At 42.8% G+C, this 22,827-nt stretch overlaps 1 protein-coding gene across 1 annotated transcript in view; it reads right to left on the minus strand.

Moving 5' to 3' along the window:
- Positions 1-1,241: 1,241 nt before the first annotated feature.
- Positions 1,242-22,827, minus strand: part of PAK5 (p21 (RAC1) activated kinase 5) — a 137,316-nt gene continuing 115,730 nt past the window's right edge. The window contains exons 6-8 of the mRNA XM_075527832.1: positions 6,180-6,305; positions 4,425-4,559; positions 1,242-1,397 (exon numbers count right to left, since the gene is read on the minus strand). Coding sequence (XP_075383947.1) covers positions 1,242-1,397; positions 4,425-4,559; positions 6,180-6,305 — 417 coding nt within the window. The remainder of the gene's footprint in view (positions 1,398-4,424; positions 4,560-6,179; positions 6,306-22,827) is intronic.

Below are 22,827 nucleotides of genomic sequence, written 5' to 3' on the forward strand. Positions count from 1 at the left end.
AGCACGACTCTCCTATGTCAGGAACACATTAAGACATGGTCACAACTGAAGTCTGCTCACACCTGGTGAAATAGCCCCTTGGGAAGTCATTCTCTAGAGTCAGCTCAGTCTTCCAGTACAACACATGAACAACAGCGATGGATGCTGTGGTGCAAAGGCAAATACAGCAAGAGTTTGGTGTGCTAGCACACGGTTTCAACACGGCGACAGATGAAACCAAACAGCTTGCCTGGCTCTCTCCTTCCCTTTTTGTAAGACTGATTTTCTACAGAGCTTCTTCAAAACCGTCAACTCGGGGGACGAGGCCCAATGATCCCAGCACTGAAATTGCTCCTGGGAAGGGAAATTTGGCCACGAGGGGATGCCAGACCCCCTTGAAGGAGGAACTGGAACTCTCCTGCCATGCAACAAATGGTCTGCAATCAGTAGCCTTGGAGGAAAGGGGTGTTTTTCAAATTATTTAGCGTTATCCCAAGGATCTGTTTGGGTGGTTTACTGTGCCTTAACTTTTGCTTGCTTGTTTTTTTTGGTTGGGTAAATGAAATGCTTACCACCACCACCATCACTCTGCATTCTTCTCCCATCATATAAGACACTTGTTAAAATAAGAAAGAGTCTACTAAAGCTGACGGTGATTGAGAGATCCCTTCGGTATTCAAAGTCCCTAAAGAATCGTCGGTTCTCTGAAACGGATAAAAAAGTAGGAAAGGCTTTGTTCAAACTCCTGCTAGGAAACAACTATTACTCCCACTGATACAATAGCTACGTGACATCAAAGTACTATAAATTATCAAAACTATCGTACAGAAAAATTACAAATTCGTTGCAAAATACATTACATCGCTACCATTAAGAAAAAAAGTGCTTTTTATTTTCCTTTCTTCTTCTTTTTTTTTTTTGCCAGAAAAGTATTCTTTCGAAATAGAAAATCCTATGCGTTACCCTGCATGTGGCTAGGATCTAGCATAACGGAGTTTGTACTGAGTCCTTCTGAGTTGCTGGATGAGGGCTGGAACGTGGGATGGGTGAAGCGAAGCCGTGCTGCCCATGCCTCCGCCAGCTGTTTAAGTGAGACGCAAGAAGATGCCCTGGTCTGTCCAACCCTGCTGGTCATCACACTGGCCTACCAATCAGCTGGTCTGGGACGCGCACAGGTCTTTTGCACGGGTCCTTGGGTTCCTGGTGTGCTCCTGAATTGTCCTCAAGTCCTCATCTAGTGTGTCACTGCGCGACTCTTGTGCTCAGTGATGCCTGTATTGTCTCATGAGGGGGACGATGCATGACGGTGGACCTGCGAGTTTCACAAATGGATGTCCGAGGAGTTGTTGGGCTGTGGCTCTTTGAGAGGGCTCCCTCACCAACACGAGGTCCAGGAAGCCCCGCAGCATGGCGGAAACCTGCCGGAAACACAAAGAAAAGCATTGCGGAAGCCAAAGTGGCTATCGTCTGTTTTTAAAACATGCCATTTCCTTTCCCTCTTTAAGTTTGAAACAAGGTGAAGCTAATGATAAAAGCGCATTTGCGACGTAAAATAATGATGGTCCTAATTCCGAGGACAATAAAAGACACTCAAATCCCTTGCGTCTGCTCTGACTCGTGGTGAGCTCGGTGTGTTTCAGAGTAGAAGGTGCACCGGACGGCCATCAGTGGTTGAGTTTTCAGAAGGAGACTGCCATACACCTAAGGTCTCTCTGGGTGAATTCAAACTGCAAGCTTTGGGTTAGCAGCCAGCTGCATTCACGGTGCTACCTGGGACTCCCAGGAAAGAGAATGGTAACTGTTATGGGGTGGTGGTCACTATAGGCAGGTATAGTCTCACACATGCTTTTAAGATCAGAGGGTGCTATACACATGGAATAGTTTTTTTTCTTCTAATAACGGATACCATCTAGGCTCTGTGGAATACCCTTTCTTGAACAGAAACAACTTCCCGAAGGGTAGCTGATACAGACGTAAATTTCCCCTTTAATTTCTTATAATTTACTTTTTAGGGGAATAGTTTATATGCATTCTAGTCCATAAATATTAAGTGTATAACTAAATGGAATTTATATACAGGTAGACCTCTTGACTCTCCACGTCGATCCAGATATGTGTAGACCATTTCTGGCCCCCCCACGAGGCTACTTAAATCCCCATCCTCAAGTAAAAGGTCACAACTATTTTGACTTCTGATAGCATGCGTTTCCACTTTACAGGAAGAGTTGTGTAGTATGAACTCCCTTTTCGACTTCTTTCGGTAAACATAGGGTCTGGGAGATGCATCCCTGATGTGTGTGGCAACAGTTGTTTTTTCTCCCCCAAGATGTTAATTACAGCTTTACCCACCATAGGAAGTAAGTGGGGAAAACGAGATGTCCATCAAAGGATAAATAGCGACCAAATTGTGGTACAAACACCCAAGGGGAGACTACGTAACAATAGAGAGCAGCGGTGAGTTCATATGCATATTAAAACATGGTTGAACAAACAAGGTATGATGCTAGGTGAAATAAGTGAAACTTTTAGGACAAATACTGCATGATCCCTTTCTTAGAAGAAAAGAATTTTAAAAAAATAGAGCAAGACCAATATTCATGGATGGTTAGAAGGAAGGGAAAGTAAACTTTTGGAGCAGTGTAGACAAATTATTGTTGGGGATTGGAAAAGCGGGCCCAATTGTGGATGTAGTCATCACAGCATAACCAAAGTAATAAGTATTTGAGCTCGGATGGATGGCTATGGACAAATTGTAATATAGGTAGTTACAGATATGTGCACAGGTGAGAACAGATACAAAACAGATTTACAGGTGCATCTATGAATAGTTATAGGTGCATCTATGTGGTTGTAGGCATATATTTGCTGCAGACAAAATAGGGATATTCCTCAGTTATAACCAAATACATTCCAACACTGGTTTTCTGGGTTTGAAGGCTTAGCACCATCGTCTCATGGGACAGCTCCAACAACTGGCTTCATAGAATTCACAAAAATCCTGATCTGTATCCTAGGAAAGTGACCCGTGTCTGGCATCTTCAAGGCTGGTAAGCAGTAAAGTCACACCAGGGGCCTGGCTGATCAGGAGTATAGTGGTAAGAAGGTACACAGAGGTGCACAGAAGAAACAACTCTACAAGAGCATGGCAATAGCTTTCCCCTGTCATTGCTGTGTGCCAGTCACTGTTGACATATGGCACTGTTTCTTCATTTAAGTCATTTGGGAACAGGTTCCGGAGGTTTCCACTTTTGGGACCTTTATAATTAAAACTGTTAGGAGTCTTCTACATGCCTCAGAAGAACATCAGCACTCAATCAATCTTCTGTTTGGTTCAATGATCATTTTTGACAGGTCCACACAACTTCTACTGGTGATTTTCTCGCGACTCTACCCTCAGATTTTGGGGTTACGGAAAGGGAAACTCCACCACTGCCATGTATTCTCCCCCCAAAGGAGGTCTCACATTCTCATTGTCCTGGAGCAGGAGCGAGGGAAGGGTGTTTCTGTGTTTCTGGCACTGAGTCTACAGACATGGCAGTTCTCCTTGCAGGCGATGGCCACGTTCACCGTGAGGACTTTTGAGCATTCTTCCTTTTTCTGACCTTGGCCCTGCTTGTCAGTCTTGGGCAAACAGGGGAGGGTATCACTCTGTCCTTTAGATGCCCACGCTAACCTTGAGTTGAGTTGCCCTGTCCCATCCAGGCCCGGCCTCCACTCTCTGACATGTCTTCCTCATCTGCCATGCTCCACGTTGTCCTAACCACATAGGCCTGCTTTGGGGCATCAATCCTTTTCCACTTGCCGTTCCCTTCCCTGAGCACCTTCTTTTCACAAACTGTTGCAGAGTTGGCTCCTTTTCCCCACCCACTCATGTCTCTCTCTGTTCAACGACCCTTCCTCGTGATCCTCGTCCAAGACCTCCTCCTAGAGATATGCTTTCTCTCCTCAGGCTCGACTAGCCATCAGCCTTCTCCCTGCGATACCACATCACAGTTTTACTTTCTTCATATACTTATCCACGCTTGGAGAATATTTTGTTCATGGGTTTATCATCCACCTTTCCAACTAAGCGCCAGGAAAGTCAGGGAGTCTGGGCTCTGTGCTGCCAGACCCCGGCAACTAGCGCTGCACACGGCTGTCAATGGGCTCAATGAGTCACTTGGGAGGGGAGGGCCTGATTTAGTTTTCTAATGAACTTCACAAGAAAGGGGCTATTCTTATCCCCAACTTACAGATGTAGAATGTCAAAGTTACAGAGCCCGAAGCACTTGCCCAGGGAGTCAAAGTATGAACACAGATTTGAATGCAAGTGACTGAAATTCCAAAGTCTCTATCTATAAACCAGGATCTATGACTTAGATAAAATATTCCAGTCTTTAGAACTGCACAGTGACCGGTGAAGTCTAGATCTCTTTTGAACTTGAGAAACAGAGTCCACTTCTCACCTTGTGTAGGTCTTTCACTCTTGGAGGTAAACTGTCCCGGATCCTCTGCATCGCCTGGAGTGGAGGCTCATTGAAGTAAGGAGGTTCCCCATCAATCATCTCCATCACCATGATTCCGAGTGACCAGATGTCCACCTGTTAGGACATTCCCACGGGTTAGCTCAGGCAAGGACAACATGCTGAAAAGCTGGAGGTGCTCACAGAATGCAACAGGCTCATACCCAGAAATTAATTGTGATCATTTTAACCTTGAAAAATTCACAGTACAGGTCTGAACGCTTGTCATCAAGTGTTTTTGCTAACGGTCTTTTACTTTTTAAAGACCATATCAAAGAAGTGTCTACCCATTGGGGAAACATGACTATCTTAACATTCTGAAATTTAGAACTGGAGTTTTCCGCTTTAGCGTCTCCTGTTAATGGCTTGTAGGTAGCCGTGAAGAAGAGCCAAGGCTTTCGCCTATTAACATAGAGAAGAAAGTGAACCTTCAACCATGTGAAAGTAGGGAGAGGTTGCCTTGCATCTTCATAACAAAATGCAAGGAGCAACATTGCCAAGTGAGTATAGAATACAGTCGGATTTTAAAATTGGATTTAAATAGAAATCCTCTCTCTCCCTCTTTGAGATTCTTTCCGTTAGGTTTTATCATTGAAAAACAGCATGCACAAAGTCTTGCTTTTTAAGCCATTTTCAAGGAGGAGGGAAAAGAAAAAGCAGAGTTGACAAGCAGTTCTTTCTGGGGAAAGAATGGGAACCTGGCTAACGAGAAGGCACGGCTGTGCTATAAATTCTCAGTCAGTCACTGCCTGCTATAGACTCATTACACCTCTTATCTGCTGGCTGCATTGCCACATAAACCTTGCAGGGACCTTCACTGAGAATTTATGCTCCTGGGACCAGTGAGAAAAACAAGTTGAGTATGCATTCAAGGTCAAACAAACGGGGAAAAGTGCTCTACTTAATTTCTGCTGTTACCCTGAGCCCATTGGCTCACACCACCTGGTACCCTTCTCTCTTGAATCCCCATCGCCCCCTACAGTTGGAAACATGGTCTGCCCAAAGTGCACCACCACATATACACGCCTAGTCTCAGACGTTTCACACTCGCTGTCCTCACCCCAGGTTGCCTTTCTTCCCTGCTCCACCCCCTCGTTTTCACAAACTTTGCTCCTTTCCAGAGGATCATGTAGGCATGATCTGGTCCTTTCCAGAGGAAGGAAAACCTGTGCCATATTTTTTTAAATGTGCTATAATATTGGTATACGATTTTCTACAGGAACACATTATTAAAAGGAAAAAGGAAGTGTTACCTCTCCATTATTAATTTATTATACTTTCTGGAGTTTTACTTAACCCCTTACCCCCCCCCCCCCCAGTCTTCTCTGAATTCCTAGGCCTGATTCTGAGCATTTCTGACCTCTCTTCAAGTCACCTTGCCTTGTTCCGTGTACCTCTCTGTGAGCGCAGATTAACATTTGACTCACTCTCCCTCATTGTCCTTCCTAAAGCTCCATCCATTGTAGACCTCAATAAACAAGTCCTTGAATAAACCCATATTGTGTCTATATACTCATTGGTGGCCATTTTCCCATTGGTCACAAGCCACACTGCATCCGGAGCAGTGAGTGAGGCTCAAGTGTGAGAGCCAAAAACTCATCGCCAAGACCACCGGCGGGTCATAGCTGTCCTACAACCACTGCAGTCCTGAGCCTGCCCCAGGCCACACCTCTCCACTCAGCGGTGGCTGCTCCTTACCTCGGTCCCATAAGGTAGTCTAGAGATCACTTCAGGGGCCATCCAGTACGGAGTGCCAACCAGCGATTTCCTCTTTGGCACTTCTTTAGAAACTTGAGCACAGAAACCAAAGTCAGATAACTTTACCTGGAGAGGAAAGGAGTGCAACACCTTTACAATGCTGTCTGCCAGAAATACTCACGTAGAAAGTGCCAAGTTCATGGCAACATTATCTATTCTCACAGGCTGGGCAATTATTGGAGGGACGGGCTGGCCACACCTTTTTATTAGGGAGGTACAACCCACTTTAATGGAAAACGTTTTCATGGATCCACCAGGCTTGGCTAACAAAGTTGAAACTCCTGCTGTCTAGGTCTTTAATAAAATTATGAAACAAACAAACAAGAAAACGTACCAATAAAAGGGACAAAGTGAATAAGTTCACTGGAGCGCAAGTCTACCCTTCTAATTTTAGGTGACGTACGTTGTTTTTTGTTTTTTTTAAACGTTTTATTAGGGGCTCATACAACTCTTATCACAATCCAACCATACATATACATACATCAATTGTATAAAGCACATCCGCACATTCCCTGCCCCAATCATTCTCAAAGCATTTGCTCTCCACTTAAGCCCTCTGCATCAGGTCCTCTTTTTTTTTTCCCCTCCCTCCCCACTCCCCCCTCCCTCATGTGCCCTTGGTAATTTATACGTTGTTATTTTGTCATATCTTGCCCTATCCGGAGTCTCCCTTCCCCCCCTTCTCTGCCGTCCATCTCCCAGGGCGGAGGTCACATGTAGATCCTTGTAATCAGTTCCCCCTTTCCAACCCACTCACCCTCCACTCTCCCAGCATCGCCCCTCACACCCTTGGTCCTGAAGGTATCATCCACCCTGGATTCCCTGTACCTCCAGCCCTCATATGTACCAGTGTACAGCCTCTGTCCTATCCAGCCCTGCAAGGTAGAATTCGGATCATGGTAGTTGGGGGGAGGAAGCATCCAGGATCTGGGGGAAAGCTGGACACACGTTGTTTTTGTGGAAGCAAATTGCTATGCTCAGTGTGATTTCAGGACAAGATACTGCAGTTTGGCTTCTTTTGTATCTAACGCATTTCAGTTTTATGTAATGCTTCACATATTCAACCAGCTTTCTGGTTTTGAGATACTGCAAACCATCATTCATATATGATGGTGACGGAGCACATGAAGAATAGGCTTCCCCTCCTCTGTTTTCTCCTGTGCTCATGATGAATGACACTGCCAGTGGGAAGATCAATGCCAGTGGAAATACAAGAACAGGAACAGGGGAGCAGTGCTCCAAAATCAGGGGTTTAAAATGGTCTGGGCTCAGGGTATCCATATTTATTCTACAACATCCTTTTTTTTTAAAGCTCTGAAAATTTTGGCATAGCACGCACGTTCTCGTGAGAATACTCTTAAGAACACACTGTGCTGTCAGAAAGAACTCCAGATGCCCAGAATTGAGCGTGTTTCATGGCCATGATGACCTGGTGGGAATTCCAGAAGGCCTTATTCCAGACTACTGTATCACAATGACAATAGGCTATAAAAGAACACATTTCGACGGTGGTTCAGAATGGCTATTTCAGTTAAGAGTCCCTCGTTGATGTGTGGGCATTGGCAGAGCTGTGGTATGTATGATCATTGCCTTCCAGGCAAAAGACTGAGGTTTGATTTCTGGCGAATGCACATTACGTGCAGCCCCCACCTGACTGACCACGGAGTCTTCTGTGTTGTGATGCTGCTGAGTAGGCTTCAAGGAGCTTTCAGACTTGGACAGATTAAGAAGAAAGGCCTGGATATCTACTTCCAAAAAACACCCTATAAAATCCTGTGGGTCACAATGGTCCAACTAAGGCACCAATTCTGAGGACGCTGCAGGACCAGGCAGTGTCCATTCCCTGGTACATGGAGTCACCACGCGTTGAGTCCTGAACTGACAGCAGCGAACAACACCCGGATAAACAAGTCCTCTCTGAATTTCCTTTCTCAGGTTTTTTATCTGATCCTTCCTCTTGTGCTCACGCCTTAAATACTGTTTTCTGGTGCTCAGGCCCCAACATTCACCTTTCAACATTCTCTTATCAGGTTCCCTTCATCCTCCGATGCTTCATCCAGATCTTTCTCCTGCACTCAGGACCAATATTTTGAATGAATCTATTTCCATATAGAAGATGGAAGGCATCCTCAGATGAATGAATACAGTATATTCTCCACTCCAAAACTTGATCTGCGCTTATTTTTCCATAATTATCCACACAGCTACTTAAGCTAAATTGTAAGAAGCATCCTTCACTGTTTGTCAAATGAATGAATGAAACTCAATCATAAGAAATGAAAGCCTTTGAGAATGAAGGACAGTTTTGTTGATGTTAGTGTTATAAAGAGCAGGACCTCAGTAGAGAGGTCTGATATGGAGGCATAATTCTATGACTCTAATATTTATGAAAAACAAAGATTTGTACAGGGAGTATTCCTCTGACCACTACGTAGGTTCTATAACTATCAATGTTTTGCTATCTGGGATTTATCACACACATCCTTCTGAGCATTCAATTAATCACTCTATTTATTCCTAAGATCTGGGACATCTTTTTAAAAAAATCATTTTATTGGAGGCTCATACAACTCTTAGCACAGTCTATACCTCCATCCATTGTGTCAAGCACATTTGTACATTTGTGCCATCATCATTTGCAAAACATTTTTTTCTACTTGAGCCCTTGTTATCTGCTCCTCATTTCCCCCCTACCTCCTTCCTACCTTCCCTCCCACCCTCCCTCACGAACCCTTGATGAACCATGAATAATTTATAAATTATTATTTTTTCATGTCTTTCACTGTCTGATGTCTCCCTTTACCCCCTTATCTGTTGTCCATCCCCCTGGGAGGGGTTTATAGGTAGGTCATTGTGATCAGTTCCCCTTTTCTCCCCCAACCTTCCCCTTCCCCTTCTGGTATGGCTACTCTCAATATTGGTCCTGAGGGGTTTATCTGTCCTGGATTCCCTGAGTTTCCAGCTCTTCTCTGTACTCATGCACATGCTCTGGTCTAGGCAGATTTGTAAGGTAGAATTAGGGTCATGATAGTGTGGGGAGGGGGGAGAGGAAGCATTAAAGAACCAGAGGAAAGTTCTGTTTCATTGGAGCTATATTGCACCCTGACTGGCCTGTCTTTTCCTTGTAACCCTTCTGGAAGGGGATACGGGACATCTTTTTTTTACTATTTTATTTTTTTAAAGCTTATTATTGCGAATTAGGCAAAGGCTTACAAAGAAGATCATAGTCATACATCCAATAGTTTGTTTCAGCTCATGCATTGCAATCCCCTCAGGGTAGCATCATCTATCCCATTGTCCCCCGTGCTTCCTATTTCCATTGCGTAAGCCTCTGCATCTTGTCCTCAGCTAACTACTCTGCCCTTTTGATCTTAAGTGGTTGGCTAGTCTCACACAGGGATGAGCTCAGTTCCAGACCTCAGGGCTGACTAAGGGCCAGAGTCTGGGGGCTTCCACCCTTCTCTATCCAACTCGCAAGCCTGGTCTAGTACACAATTTGGGGTTTTGTTCCACATTTTTTTTCTAATCTACCCAGAACCTTCTAATTTGATCCTTTTCAGAGCAGGTGGTGGTGGTAGCTGGGCACTGTCTAGTTCGTCTGGTCTCAGGGTTGTGGAGGCTGAGGTTTGGGTGGGTTATGAGTCCAATGGATACAAGTATTTATGTTATGATGCATTTCAAAGCCAGTCACAAGCATCAGAACACTTTATTCCTAATGTATCAGGCATATCATTAACTGCAGTTTAATATTTATCGAAAGTGAACATAAAATGAAATGCATCTAATGAATTGTCCACATCTTACATTTAGATTATGTTGTACATTTTGACAATATAATATCTATCATCTATACACATACATAATATATACATATATCTACCTCAAACCTATAAAAAGATAGGGGATATCACCATCACTGGGGGCATATTTTAGAGTGTCATCTGTATATAAAAACAACACCAAGAAAAACCTCACTCCCACGAGTCAACGCTGACGCATTACAACCCTACAGGACAGGGTGGAACACCCCTGTGAGCTTCGGAGGCCTTGACTCTTTAAGAGAGGAGGGTGACTCATCCTTTGTTTAATGACCCTTGTGTCTCCACGGATACTGGAAACGCAGCTGGCCTAAAGGAAAAGCTTGCAAACTGGGGTACCTGAAATCAAAGTGTTGTTGATGATTAAAAAGAAAGACATCAATAAGTGAGCAAGAAGTGAGGAAGAACGGCTCGGGGAAGCCGAGGTGGGAGTGACCAACATCTATAGGAGACACCAGAGAGATGAAGCCACAGAAGAATTGAGAATTGCCCTTGCATTGGCATGCTAGGGTCAGTGGTGACAACATTTCAGTGCTGACGTGAGGGCAGAAGTGAGGCAGGCAGTGGTGAAGTCTTCGTCAAAATGCTCTTTAAGAAATGCGATGTGTTTCAGTGTAGAAGAAACCCAGACGTTAAATCTTTGAAGATAATTGTTATCGTGCTAGATAAATTGTACAAACTCTTACAACATGCTAGCTACCACTGAAGGACTTTATGTATGTCATCTCACTTAATAAACAAATGAGGTGTCGTCGTTGTTGTTAGGTGCCATTAGTGACCTGCACAATAGAACAGAACACTGCCCAGTCCTGCGCCATCCTATGCCCGAGCCCATTGATGCGGCCACTGAGTCCGTCCGTCTCATTGAGGACCTCCTTCTTTGTCGATGCCCTTCCACGTTACCACGCATGATGTCCTTCTCCAGGGACTGGTCTCTCCTGCCAGTATGTCCAAAGTATGTAAGGTGAAGTCTTGCTATCCTTGCCTCTAGGGAGCACTCTGTACATCTTTCAAGACATCTTTGTTTGTCCTTTTAGCAGTCCAGGGTATTTTCAATGTTTTTCACCCGGCACCACAATTCAAATGCATCAGTTCTTGCTTGGTCTACCTTATTCAATGTCCACACATGTGCGATAATGGAGTAGAACGGGTTGGAGTAGGTGCTCCTTGGTCCTTAAAAGTAACATCCTTGCTATTCAATACTATAAAAAGGTCTCGTGCAGCAGATTTACGGAATGCAATATCTCTTTGATCTCTTGATTATGCTCCAGGAGCATTGATTGTGGATTCAAGCAAGACAAAATCCTTGACTAGTTCACCCTTTTCTCCATTTATCATGATCTTATCCAGTGGTCCAGTTGTGAGGATTCCGGTCCTCTTTACCCTGAGTTGTCATCCGCACTGAAGGCTGAAATCCTTGATCTGCATCAGCAAGTGCTTCAAGTCCTCCTCCTTTTCTGCAAGCAAGGTTGTGTCATCTTCATTTCACAGGTTGCTAATAAGCTTTCCTGCAATCCTGATGCAGCCTTCTTCTTCACAGAAGATAGCTTACTCAGCATACAGATTGAACAAGTATGTGAGAGGATGCAAGCCTGATATAAACCTTTCCTGATTTTAAACCATGCAGTATTCCCTTGTTCTGTTCACACAATGTCCTCTTGATCCATGGACAAGTTCTGCATGAGCACACTGGAGTGTTCTGGAGTTCCCGTTCTTCTCAAGGTTATGCATAGCTTATATTCATAATCTAATATGTTGGCATAGTCAATAAAACACAAGCAAATGCCTTTCTGGAACTCTTTGCTTTGGACCAAAATCCATCTGACATCAGCAATGATATCCCTTGTTCCACGTCCTCTTCTGAATCTGGCTTGATCTCTGGGCAGTTCCCAGCCAATGGATTGCTGCAACAATTGTTGGATGATTTTCAGTATAATTTTACTTTAGAAAAATTTTACTTGCATTTAATATAAAAGATATTGTTCTATAGTTTGAGCATATTTGTTGGGTCATCTTTCTGTGGAATGGGTACAAATATGGGTCTCTTCCAGTCAGTTGGCTAAATAGCTGCCTTCAGAAGAACCTGGGTTAGGTGAGTGAGTGCTTCTAGTGTCTCACCAGCTTGTTGAAACATTTCAATTGGTATGAAGGGATATCCCCCCCCCAAAGATAGCATACTAATATATGACAAAAAAGGCCTGATTTGTGGCAGATGGGACTGGTTTTGCCATCACAACAATGCACCTGCTCATGTAGGCATCTCAGTGTGCCAGTTTTGGGCAAAAGCCAGCATGCCTCTCTTGCCTCCCACACTTTACTCACCTGACCTCACTCTATGCAGCTTCTTTTTGCTTCCATGAATGAAGAGGGACATTAAAGGATAGTGATTTGAAGATGTAGAAGAGGTGAAGAAAAAAAATGACTGCCTAGTTCAGACCCGACCCAAACAGAAAGTTCTGTGAGTCATCCAAATAGATGAGCTTGAAAATGTTTCCAAGAATAGAATCACATATTTGACAAATGTATTAAGTGCAACAGAGAGTAATTTGAAGGTGATAGGCTGTTTTGTATTAAAAAAATTAGATAGAGGTGAGGGTGGAGGCGGGGTGGGGGGAAAGAGGAGCTGATACCCAGGGCTCAATAGAAAATAAATCGTCTAGAAAAGAAGGATGGCCACATATGTACAAATATGCCTGATACAACTGATGTATGAATTGTACTAAGAATTGTAAGAAAAAAAGAATTTTAAGAGCCCTCAATAAAGTGATCAAAAAATTTTTTTAAATACATAGCTTTAAAAAAATCCATTTTTGGGGGGAGGCTACTCTTCATATTCCATCAATCCCTAGAGCCTGTTATGGCTAATGCTTTCAGTGTACAGCGAGTGTCTTCCTTCAATACCATTGGTCCTTGTTTATACTGCTTCCTGAAATGGCGGCATGTTGGCTCGTTCTTTCTGGAACAATTAATTTGGGTATTCTGTCCATCTTCTTTTAATGCTTCCTGAATTATTCAATATTTTGCCTATAGAATCTTTGAAGATTGCAATTTGAGGCTTGAATTTTCTCTGAGTTCTTTCAGTTTAATAGACTCGGCATGTTCTTCTATGCCTTCTATGTTCTTCTTTCTTTTTTTAACATTTTATTAGGGGCTCATACAACTCTTATCACAATCCATACATATACATACATCAATTGTATAAAGCACATCCATACATTCCCTGCCCCAATCATTCTTAAAGCATTTGCTCTCCACTTAAGCCCTCTGCATCAGGTCCTCTTTTTTCCCCCTCCCTCCCAGCTCCCCCCTCCCTCATGAGCCCTTGATAATTTATAGATTGTTATTTTGTCATATCTTGCCCTATCCGGAGTCTCCCTTCCCCCCCTTCTCTGCTGTCCATCTCCCAGGGAGGAGGTTACATGTGGATCCTTGTAATCAGTTCCCCCTTTCCAGCCCACTCACCCTCCACTCTCCCAGCCTCGCCCCTCACACCCCTGGTCCTGAGGTCTATGTTCTTCTATGTCTATCCTTTTAGTTTTCTAATTCTAAGCCTGCACATTTCCCTATAACATATAGCTTTATCTTCTCGAACTGCCTTTGATATTTCCTGTTCGGCTCTTTGACTTCATCATTTCTTCCATTTGATTGACGCCTCTATAGATTCAGTTTCTTTTGACGTCCACTTTGATCTTTCCTTTCTTCCTGTCTTCTTGATAACCTTTTCTTTCTTCATGAATGGTTGTCTTGATGTCCTCCTATAGCCCATCAAGTCTGTCAGTAGTGATCAGTGCCTCAAACCTGTCTTGAGATGTTCTCGAAATTTAGGTGGAGCAGATTCAAGATTGTCTTTGGGCTCTTATGGACATGTTTTCATTTTCTTTACCTCCAACCTGATCTTATACACGAGCAATTGATGGGCTATTCCACAGCCAGCCCCTGGCCTGGTTTTAGCTGATGATATTGAGCAGCTCCACTGTCTCTTCCCACAGGTGGAGTCATTTTGATTTCTGTGTATTCCTTCTAGAGAAGTCCATGTGTACAGTCATCTTTTGGGTTGTTGAAAAGAGGTATTTTCTAAGAATAAGCCATCTCTCGAAAAATTCTATCAGTGGATCCCAGCTTTCTATTTTCCAACTACTGTACCTTCCTCTTTTCCCCCAACATTTGCATTCCAATTGCCAACAATTAGCAATTCATCTTCATTGCACATTTGATCACTTTCCAACTGATGTCCTTGGTAAAATTCTTCAATCTCTTCATCACTAAATTTTGTGTTTGGCACCTAAATTCGAGTGATAGTTCCATTGATTGGATTTCCTTGAAGGAAGACAGATATAATGCTATCGCAGACAGCGCCGCACTTCAGGTTTGATTTTGAAATGTCCTTTTGATAAGGAATGCCACCCTATTCCCTTTTGATTGTGTTATTCATGGCATAGTAAATCACGTGATTTTCTGTTTCAAAATGGCTAATACCAGTCCATTCCATCTCAATAATGCCTAAGATATTGATTATTAAGCATTCCATCTCATTTTTGATGACTTCCAATTTTCTTAGACTCACACTTCTTCCATTCCAAGTTCCAATGATTAGCAAATTTCTCTTTACCTTGAGTCATGCCCCATCGGCAAATGAAATTCCTGAAGGCTCCATTCCCTTGGGCTTTATATGACGCAGGTTACTGTGGTGGAGTCCACTCTGAAAAACCAACTCCTCCTCATTCCTTTTGAGTGCCCTCAGACCTGAGGGGCCCATTTTCCAGCACTCTCTCTGACAATGTTCTGCTTCTATTCATTAGGCCTTCAGTACCAAACAATATTTCAAAGTTATGCATCCAGTTTTCAGTGGTTCTTTCCTCCAAAGTGGGGAGCTGAATCCTTCTTGTTGTCTGTTCTTAGTCTGGAAGCTCTAGTCAAACCCGTTCACTTCAGGTGACCCTGCTGGCCTTTGAAATACCAGTGACAGAACTTCTGGCATCACAGCCACATACCAGCTACCACAGGATGACAAAGTGACATCCAAGTGGTGGAAAAAAATGAGGTAGAGAATATTATCAGGCTGGAGTACTTGGGTGGGAGAGGAAGCCAAGAGTGGCTGCCCCAGAAATGTGGAAGGGGCAGTCAGTCATTGGACCTTGCAGGGAACCCCTGGCTCAGTGATGTCCAATGGAAAGGGGCCCCGTATCACCACACAGGTAGTACTTGCATGTCCACCTTGCAGCGACACATCAGGTTGTGATCCGTTGAGCATGATGTACGCTTGGAAGTATTGATCCAGGAAGGTTCCCCCCTGATCAATCAATCCCCATATTTAGGGTCCACAGAACCCAATCGAGTGAGAGATCGAACTACGTGGGACCAAAAACCATGGGTTTTCGGTTCAAGGTGGAACTATAATCACATAGTGTCTGGGTCATTGGGGTAATTTATGATGACAATGGTGCAGTCGACTTGTACCCAGGGCAGAGGGTGATGGCTAATGCTGTACCTTCTCTGTTTATATGGGCTTTTGCTCTTTCTTTTTCTCTTTTTCGGGTGTGTGTGTGTTCTGTTTGTTTGTTGGTTGGTTGGTTTATGGCTGTTATTGATGCAGTTGGTCTTATAGGTTGTGATTTTGTCATATGACAACCATAAACCTTAGATGTGGAAACCCCACGGACAGCCAGATGGAGTCTGGACTCCTACTTAACTCTGGCCCCAATTCAAGAACAGTTAGTTCTGACAACATGGCCCTGCTTGACACTCAGCTTCATGAAAAACCAATGAAGATAAGGGTGCTACAGCTAAGTGTGGTGAAGAAAGTAGATGGTGCCAATCAGAATAGTGTCTGTGATCTTCAAGGTTTGTATTCAAACGAGCAGCCATAAAAGCAAAGAGTCAACTAAGTCCACACGGAAGAAGTACACCATCCTGTGTGATCCAAAGATGACAATCACAAAGTTCGAATCTGCTAAAGGGAAAAGTATCAGAGCTAAGATTATGAACAACCAATGTGTAGAAGGCTATGGAGGGCAGTGGGAGCCCCAAACCCATCTGCAAAGTCCATAGTCAGACTGAGCCACTGAGAGATCCACTCTAGCCACAGGCAAGATTCTCAAACAGCAGAGACCATTGTAACACGGATTCTGCTGGAACGAACTCATGACTTGGCCAGCAGAGCTCCATATAGACCTGAACTGAATTTGATCTGAGTACCAGTATCTCTTACTTGCTCCATGACAGAAATTTATACCCACACCTTTTGAATGTTGATAGGGGTCTTTTCTTTCTTACTCATTTGTAGTTTTGTTGTAAAACTAAAATAAAAATATAATAACTATAATATAAATATTATTTATATTATGTCAACTATAATATAAATATTATTATTACTTTATCCTTCCCACCTTATTCTGATTTTGTTTTTGTTGTGTTTCCGAGATTGTGATGCACAGGAGGAGTGGCTGCATAGTGATAGTAACTCATACAAGGGTTCACAGAGGATGCAGGGGTGAGGGGGGAGTGGTAGGGAGGGAAAGAGGATTTCAGGAATGAAAAATGAAGGTGGGAGCGGGGAGGCAACACTATAACTGATTGTGATCGCACAACTCATTTTAAAGATGATTTAATATGGGGCATTGGGGTGTTCTAAAATTGATGTGGAAATGATTGTACAATCATCCTGGATATGACTGAATAATTTAACTATTGGATTTTATGATGTGCAAACTATGTGCCAATAAAACCTAAAAAAGGGAAAATATTATTATCATTTTCAAGCTACAGATGAACAAACTAAGACATAGACTGGTTGATTCAGTTGTCCTTATATCTTCTTTGGACTCCAAGAGGAGAAACAATCTTGCTAATAAATTCTATCTGCCTGTAACTTTAAGATAAGAAATATTAGAAATCTGAATAATTTAAGGAAGTGAACATATCAACATTTAGATATTGGCAGTTATTTATTTCAACATCTCTAGTGTGAGTTTCTCTTTCCAGATATTAAAAAACAAACCAAAAAAACTCCTGGCATACTAATAATTATCTCCTTGGCAATAAGTAAGACGCGAAATTGGAACTCAACATTGGGAAACGAGGCGTGTTCTTCAGTGGTAGGAGCGTAAGTGCTTTTGCAGGATTTTCACTCATCCGAGCACATAAAAGAGACAATTTTCTAAAAGAACATAATTGCATACAACATTTACCCAAATAAATCTGCAAATAGATAATGAGAACTCAAGTAATGAGTATAATAAGGCACTGGAGGCAGATCTTAAAAGTGAATCACATAGACTCTCAGCTCAGCCTTCTTGTAGGTAGGATTGCATAACTTAGCTGTTTAGGAGGCTACCTTTGCTTCCCTAAAGTGGCGAGGCTAGGAGAACTGTAGCTAGTTCACTGTCTGTCCCTAAAAGGAGAAGAGTGCTACACAGGAACCAGACAGGGAAATTGAGTTGAAGGCTGTCATTTATAGGCTGTGTCATGGGTAGTAGTCAGGGGCCTCACAATACAATAGGAGTAGGGCCCAAAGGAATCTATTCATGGGATGCCAGAGATTTAACAGGAGTTTAATGTCCTTCTGTATGTGGAAATCCTTGTTGCCTATACTCCGAAGTAGGCTTTTGTCTGCTCCAGGGTTGTAGCTGAGGCAAAAGAGGAATGATTTTATGCCTGGTGTCGGTGTGATTCCCATGCAGGCGCTGGTTGTCAGAGTATCTGGTATTAGCATCACCTGGGGAGCTGAACTAATGAAGGTATTTGGATCTCGGCCCTGTCTAAATGAATCAGAATGTCTTATTCAATATCTGTTTAAAGTATTTTTGTTAGCACAATTTTATATATCAATATAGCCCCGGTGGCAGTGGGGGTTTAGTGGGGGGCTGCTATTCACAAAACAACTGGTCCAAATCTACCAGTCTTAAGGGAGAAAGATGAGGCTGTCTGCTTTCTAAAAGATTTACAGTCTCCAAAATTCAATATAGGGTGACTTTGAGTTGAAAATAACTTATTGGCAGTGTGTGTGATATATATACACACATAACATATACATGTAACATATTCTGTGCCTGATCATCTAAATAACAGTAACATTTGCCATTTTAACTCTTTAAGTATATAAGTCAGTGGCGTTAATGACATTCACAATGTTGTGCAGTCTTCACACTACCACAGAAATGTTTTCATCACCCCAAACAAGAAACTCCATACTCATTCATTATGCAACAACTTCCCATCAGGCCCCATTTCTTCACCCCCCGTAGCCACTCATCCAATGAGCTCTTTCTGCATTTGCCTGTGTTAGCTACTTCATCTACACGGAATAAGCAATATGTGTCTAAAGACACAACAGAGTCTCCCAGGTCATCGCTTGCATCAAGATTTCATTTCTCTTAATGGCTGCATAAGGTTCTATTAATGGGCATATCACATTTTGTTTATTCATTTATCTGTCGATGAACACTTAGTTTCTACCATTAGCTCTTGTAAATAATGTGTGGTGGATCATGGTATACAGCATCTGCTGGAGTTCCTGCTTTCAGTTTTGGGGGGTATCTAGTTAGGAGTGGAATTACTGAATCATAGGGTCATATTATGCTTAACTTTTGAGCACACACCAAACTGTTTGCCATAGCAGTGGCATGTTGAAGAGACTTCTCAAATGACACCATCACATTCCCACCAACAATTTATGATGATTCCAGTTTCTCCACATTTTGGACATCACTAATTATTTTCTATTTAAAAGAAATTTATAATAGCCAATCTTGTGTGTAGTAGTATCACAGTGTGGTCTTGATTGGCATTTTCCTAGTGATTAACAATATGAATCTTTTCATGTGCCTATTGGACATCTGAATATATTCTTTGGATGAATTATTTGTCCATTTATTTTATTGGGCCTTTGGCTCTCTGTTGTTGCATTGTAGGTGTTCTTTGTATATTTTGGATATAAAGCCTTATGAAACATGATTTCCAAGTATTTCCCAAACAAGGTTTGTTTATGCACATTCATGATCATGTCCTTTAATGCACAAAGCTTTTTATTAAAGTCCACTTTACCCATTTTTCCTATGGTTGCTTGGGCATGTATTGTCATATCTAAAAATCCATTACCAAAATATAAGATTGTGAAGAGGTACCTCTATATTTTTCTGAGTTTGATGGCTTCCCTCTTATACTTAGGTCATTGATCCATTTTTATTTATTTTTCATATGTGGGCACCAACTTCATTCTTCTGCAGGTAGAAATGTAGTTGTTACACTACCATTTGTTGAAGAGACTACTCAAACCCCTTGGAATGAACTTGACAGTCTTGTCAAAAGTCAATTTAACATAGATATATGGATACTTTTAAACTCTCGAGTCTATTTCATTTGTCTATGTGCCTACCGTTATACAGTACCATCTTATTTTGATTATTGTAGTTTTGACGTACCACCACTTGTCTGTCAGCTTGTCATACGGTGGTGGCTTGCATGGTGCTGTGATGCTGGAAGATATGCTACCAGTATTTCAAATACCAGTAAGGTCATCCAAGGTTGACAGGCTTCAATGGAATTTCCAAACTAAATAGAGATTAAGAAGCAGGACACACTATCTCCTTCTAAGGGGCTAGCCACTGAAAAGCCTTATCAATAACTGTAACACGGTCATGTATGGTGTCGCTCAGATGGGAAGGCACCCCAAATGCCCTTGAGGACGCCTTCTCCCTGCAGTGTGGGCCATAATGGCGTGGGTCGAATGAAGGGGTCAGGACCTTTATTTGTTGAGGGGCATGGTTCAAAAGGAGAAGACACAGTTGCAAACATCCATTAAGAATCAGAATGTGGAATTACAAAGTATGAATCTAGGAAAATTGGAGGTTGTCAAAAACGAACTGGAACAAATTAAGATCGATATGTTAGGTATTAGTGAGCTGAGATGGAGAGTCATTGGCCATTTGAAATGAGTCATTTGGCCTACTATGACAAGAATGATAAATTCAAGAGGAGTGGTGTCACATTCATAATCAAAAAGACCATTCCAAGATCTATCTGGAAGTAATATCTCTATGCATACAAGGAATTCAGTTAATACAACTATTATTCAAATTTACACACCAACAACAAATGCTAATGATGAAGAAACTGAGGGTGTTTACCAATTTCTTCAGCTTGTAATTGATCAAACATGCAATCAATATGCATTGATAATTACCGGTAATTAGAATGGGAAAGATGGAAACAAAGGGGTGGGAATAGTAGCTGGAAAATAGAACCTCAGTGATAGAAATGAAGCTGGAGATTGCATGATGGGATTTGGTAAGACCAACACCTGCTTAATTGCAAATCTCTCTTTTCAACAATACAAACACCGGCTCTGTACACGGACTTTGCCAGAATCAAATTGAAGTAGATCTGCGGGGGCAGGTGATGGAGACACTCTCTATCTGCAGCAAAAATGAACCCAGGGCTGCTGTAGAACAGGCCATCAATTGCTCATATGTAATTCTAGGTTGAACTTAAGGAAACTTAAACCAGTCCGTAGATTTGACACAATGAACACTGATGGCAGACACCCGAAGAAAGCAAAAGGTTATTAAAAGGCGGGGAAGAAAGAAAAGATTCATGTGGATGTCAGAAGGGATTCTGCAACTTTTTCTTGCTGGCAGAGTGGCTAAAGAAAGTATGAAGTAAAGCAGCTGAGCTAAAGATTTCAAAGAGCAGTTCAAGAACTCCAACTATGATAATAAAATGTGCACAGACCTGGAATTAGAAATCCCAAAGGGAAGAACACACTCAGTATATATCAAGCTGAAAAAACTCAAGCCTCAAGTCACAATAATGAAAGATTATGAGTAAAATACTGAACTATGAAGGAAGCACCAGAATATAATGGAAGAAATGTCTCCACAGAATGGGGAGTGTGCCTGCAGACCCCACCTCAAGGGCGATGGGACTATGTGGAACAACGCTACAGGGCCGGCCCCAATCAGAGCCAAGCTGGCCCCTCCCTAGAAGTAGTGCTACAGAGGACAAGACTAGATCTACTGGTTGGGGAGAGGGCCTTGCATGCCACGCCCACTCAGAAGCAAACCAAGAGGGAACAGGAGAGAGGGCCAGTCTGGACCCCTTCTCGGCACACCAAGGTCGGAGGAAGACAGTTAATCAAGGGTGAGTTACCAGACAGGTTACCATTGTGGGCAACTATTTAATTTAATCCTGCGGAGAAGGATTGGGAGTCTGGGTAAAACACATGCTTCATAGTAATTGCATCCAAGGGTGGGAGAACTGGGGCATTGATACACATCTCCAATCACTTTCTGGGTGTTACTTTTGAATTAGGGGTAGGCAAGAATTCCCAGCCTGGAAGAACACATTCCAATGGCCAGAGGACATCCTCAGGAAAAGGGAGGCGTTGGAGCCAATCTAAGGGAAGTGGAGGCCATGAGCATGGTTGTCATCTAAGTACAGAGGTGGGCCCCACCACCAGCTGCTCCCCATCTTCACCATACCACGTAAACCTTCACTAGGAGTGAGGTCAAGCACAAGGTGGGTGGCCAGGTAGTCTAATTTTTAAAGAAATAAATCTGAAATTTTATGTGCAATCTCCCATTATAAAAATGTGGCAATGAGAGAAAAATGTTTCACAACTTGTCTGAAGGCTGAATTTGGTCCATTGATCACTTGCGTGACCTTTTCCAATATTAGGTTTAATGGCGTATCAATTTGGATTCCATTTCACTCAGTCACTTGGTTCAAAATCAGTAACTTTTTACCCCAGGGGTCCGTAAATACCCTTTCTTAAAAGCAAGATCAACCATCAATCACTAGGGCAGACGAAATGTCTTCAGACTATAAACATCTACCGCATTCACTTCTGAGAGCTTTACACAAATATCTTCATTTCACTCTTGCAACTACTCTGTGAAATCTACTCTTTCAAACCCCAAACATCACGTCCCCCTTGCTAACACACAGGATTGGTTCCTACACAGGTAATTCTTTATGCGGTGGGCAATTTGTGAAAAATCCACATTTAGTTGATAGCAACTAATTTACGTTGTAGTCATTTAAGAGGTCAGAAATAATTTATCCTCTTCGATCTGAACCTATCCACTATCTTTTTTAGTGTTTCATCCCCGGTGTATGAAATAATGATCAATCACAGGAGATTGCAAAGAAATGTACAGGGAAAGACCGCACACCCTTGGTCATAACAATGTATGTACCTTGTTCTCTTGGGACACTTGCAAACCAGCCACCACGTGAGAGAGTCCAGGTTGGATGGGGAGGTCACACTGTAGTGGTTTCTGACCGAGCTTCCAGCCAACAGTCAGGACGTCCCCTAGATGGCTCCAATTCTAGCTGTCATCCAATCCCAAGTCAACACAAAGCTGCTGGGCTGAGCCCACGCTGTCAGAACCACGGGAGAGCGTGGGAAACTGACGCACGCTGTTTTAAGATGTGAAGCTTTGCGGTAGTTTGCTATCTGGCAAAAGTCAATCCGAAACCTTCAGCATTATTCAACTCCACGCTCTAATTGGTTCATGTAAAAATGTGCTCTTGCCTTTTCTCAGAGCAGCCACATCCCATTTCTGCTCTCTTTCTGTTCAAAACAAAACCCAAGGCTCTTTGATCTGTGCAAACGGAGGAAGCCCAATGCAGTCGATATGGCGTGCTGTTCTGGATGTGGCCGGGTGAACTCCGGCCAACGTGCTCAGGAGGCACAGGACCCCCCACCTGCTCTTCCGTCTGCCTGCAGCACTCTTACCCCAGCCCCCCAGCTGATCCACGTCCTCACGGGC

The sequence above is a fragment of the Tenrec ecaudatus genome, chromosome 12, assembly GCF_050624435.1.
Source record: "Tenrec ecaudatus isolate mTenEca1 chromosome 12, mTenEca1.hap1, whole genome shotgun sequence".
Classification (NCBI taxonomy): domain Eukaryota; kingdom Metazoa; phylum Chordata; class Mammalia; order Afrosoricida; family Tenrecidae; genus Tenrec; species Tenrec ecaudatus.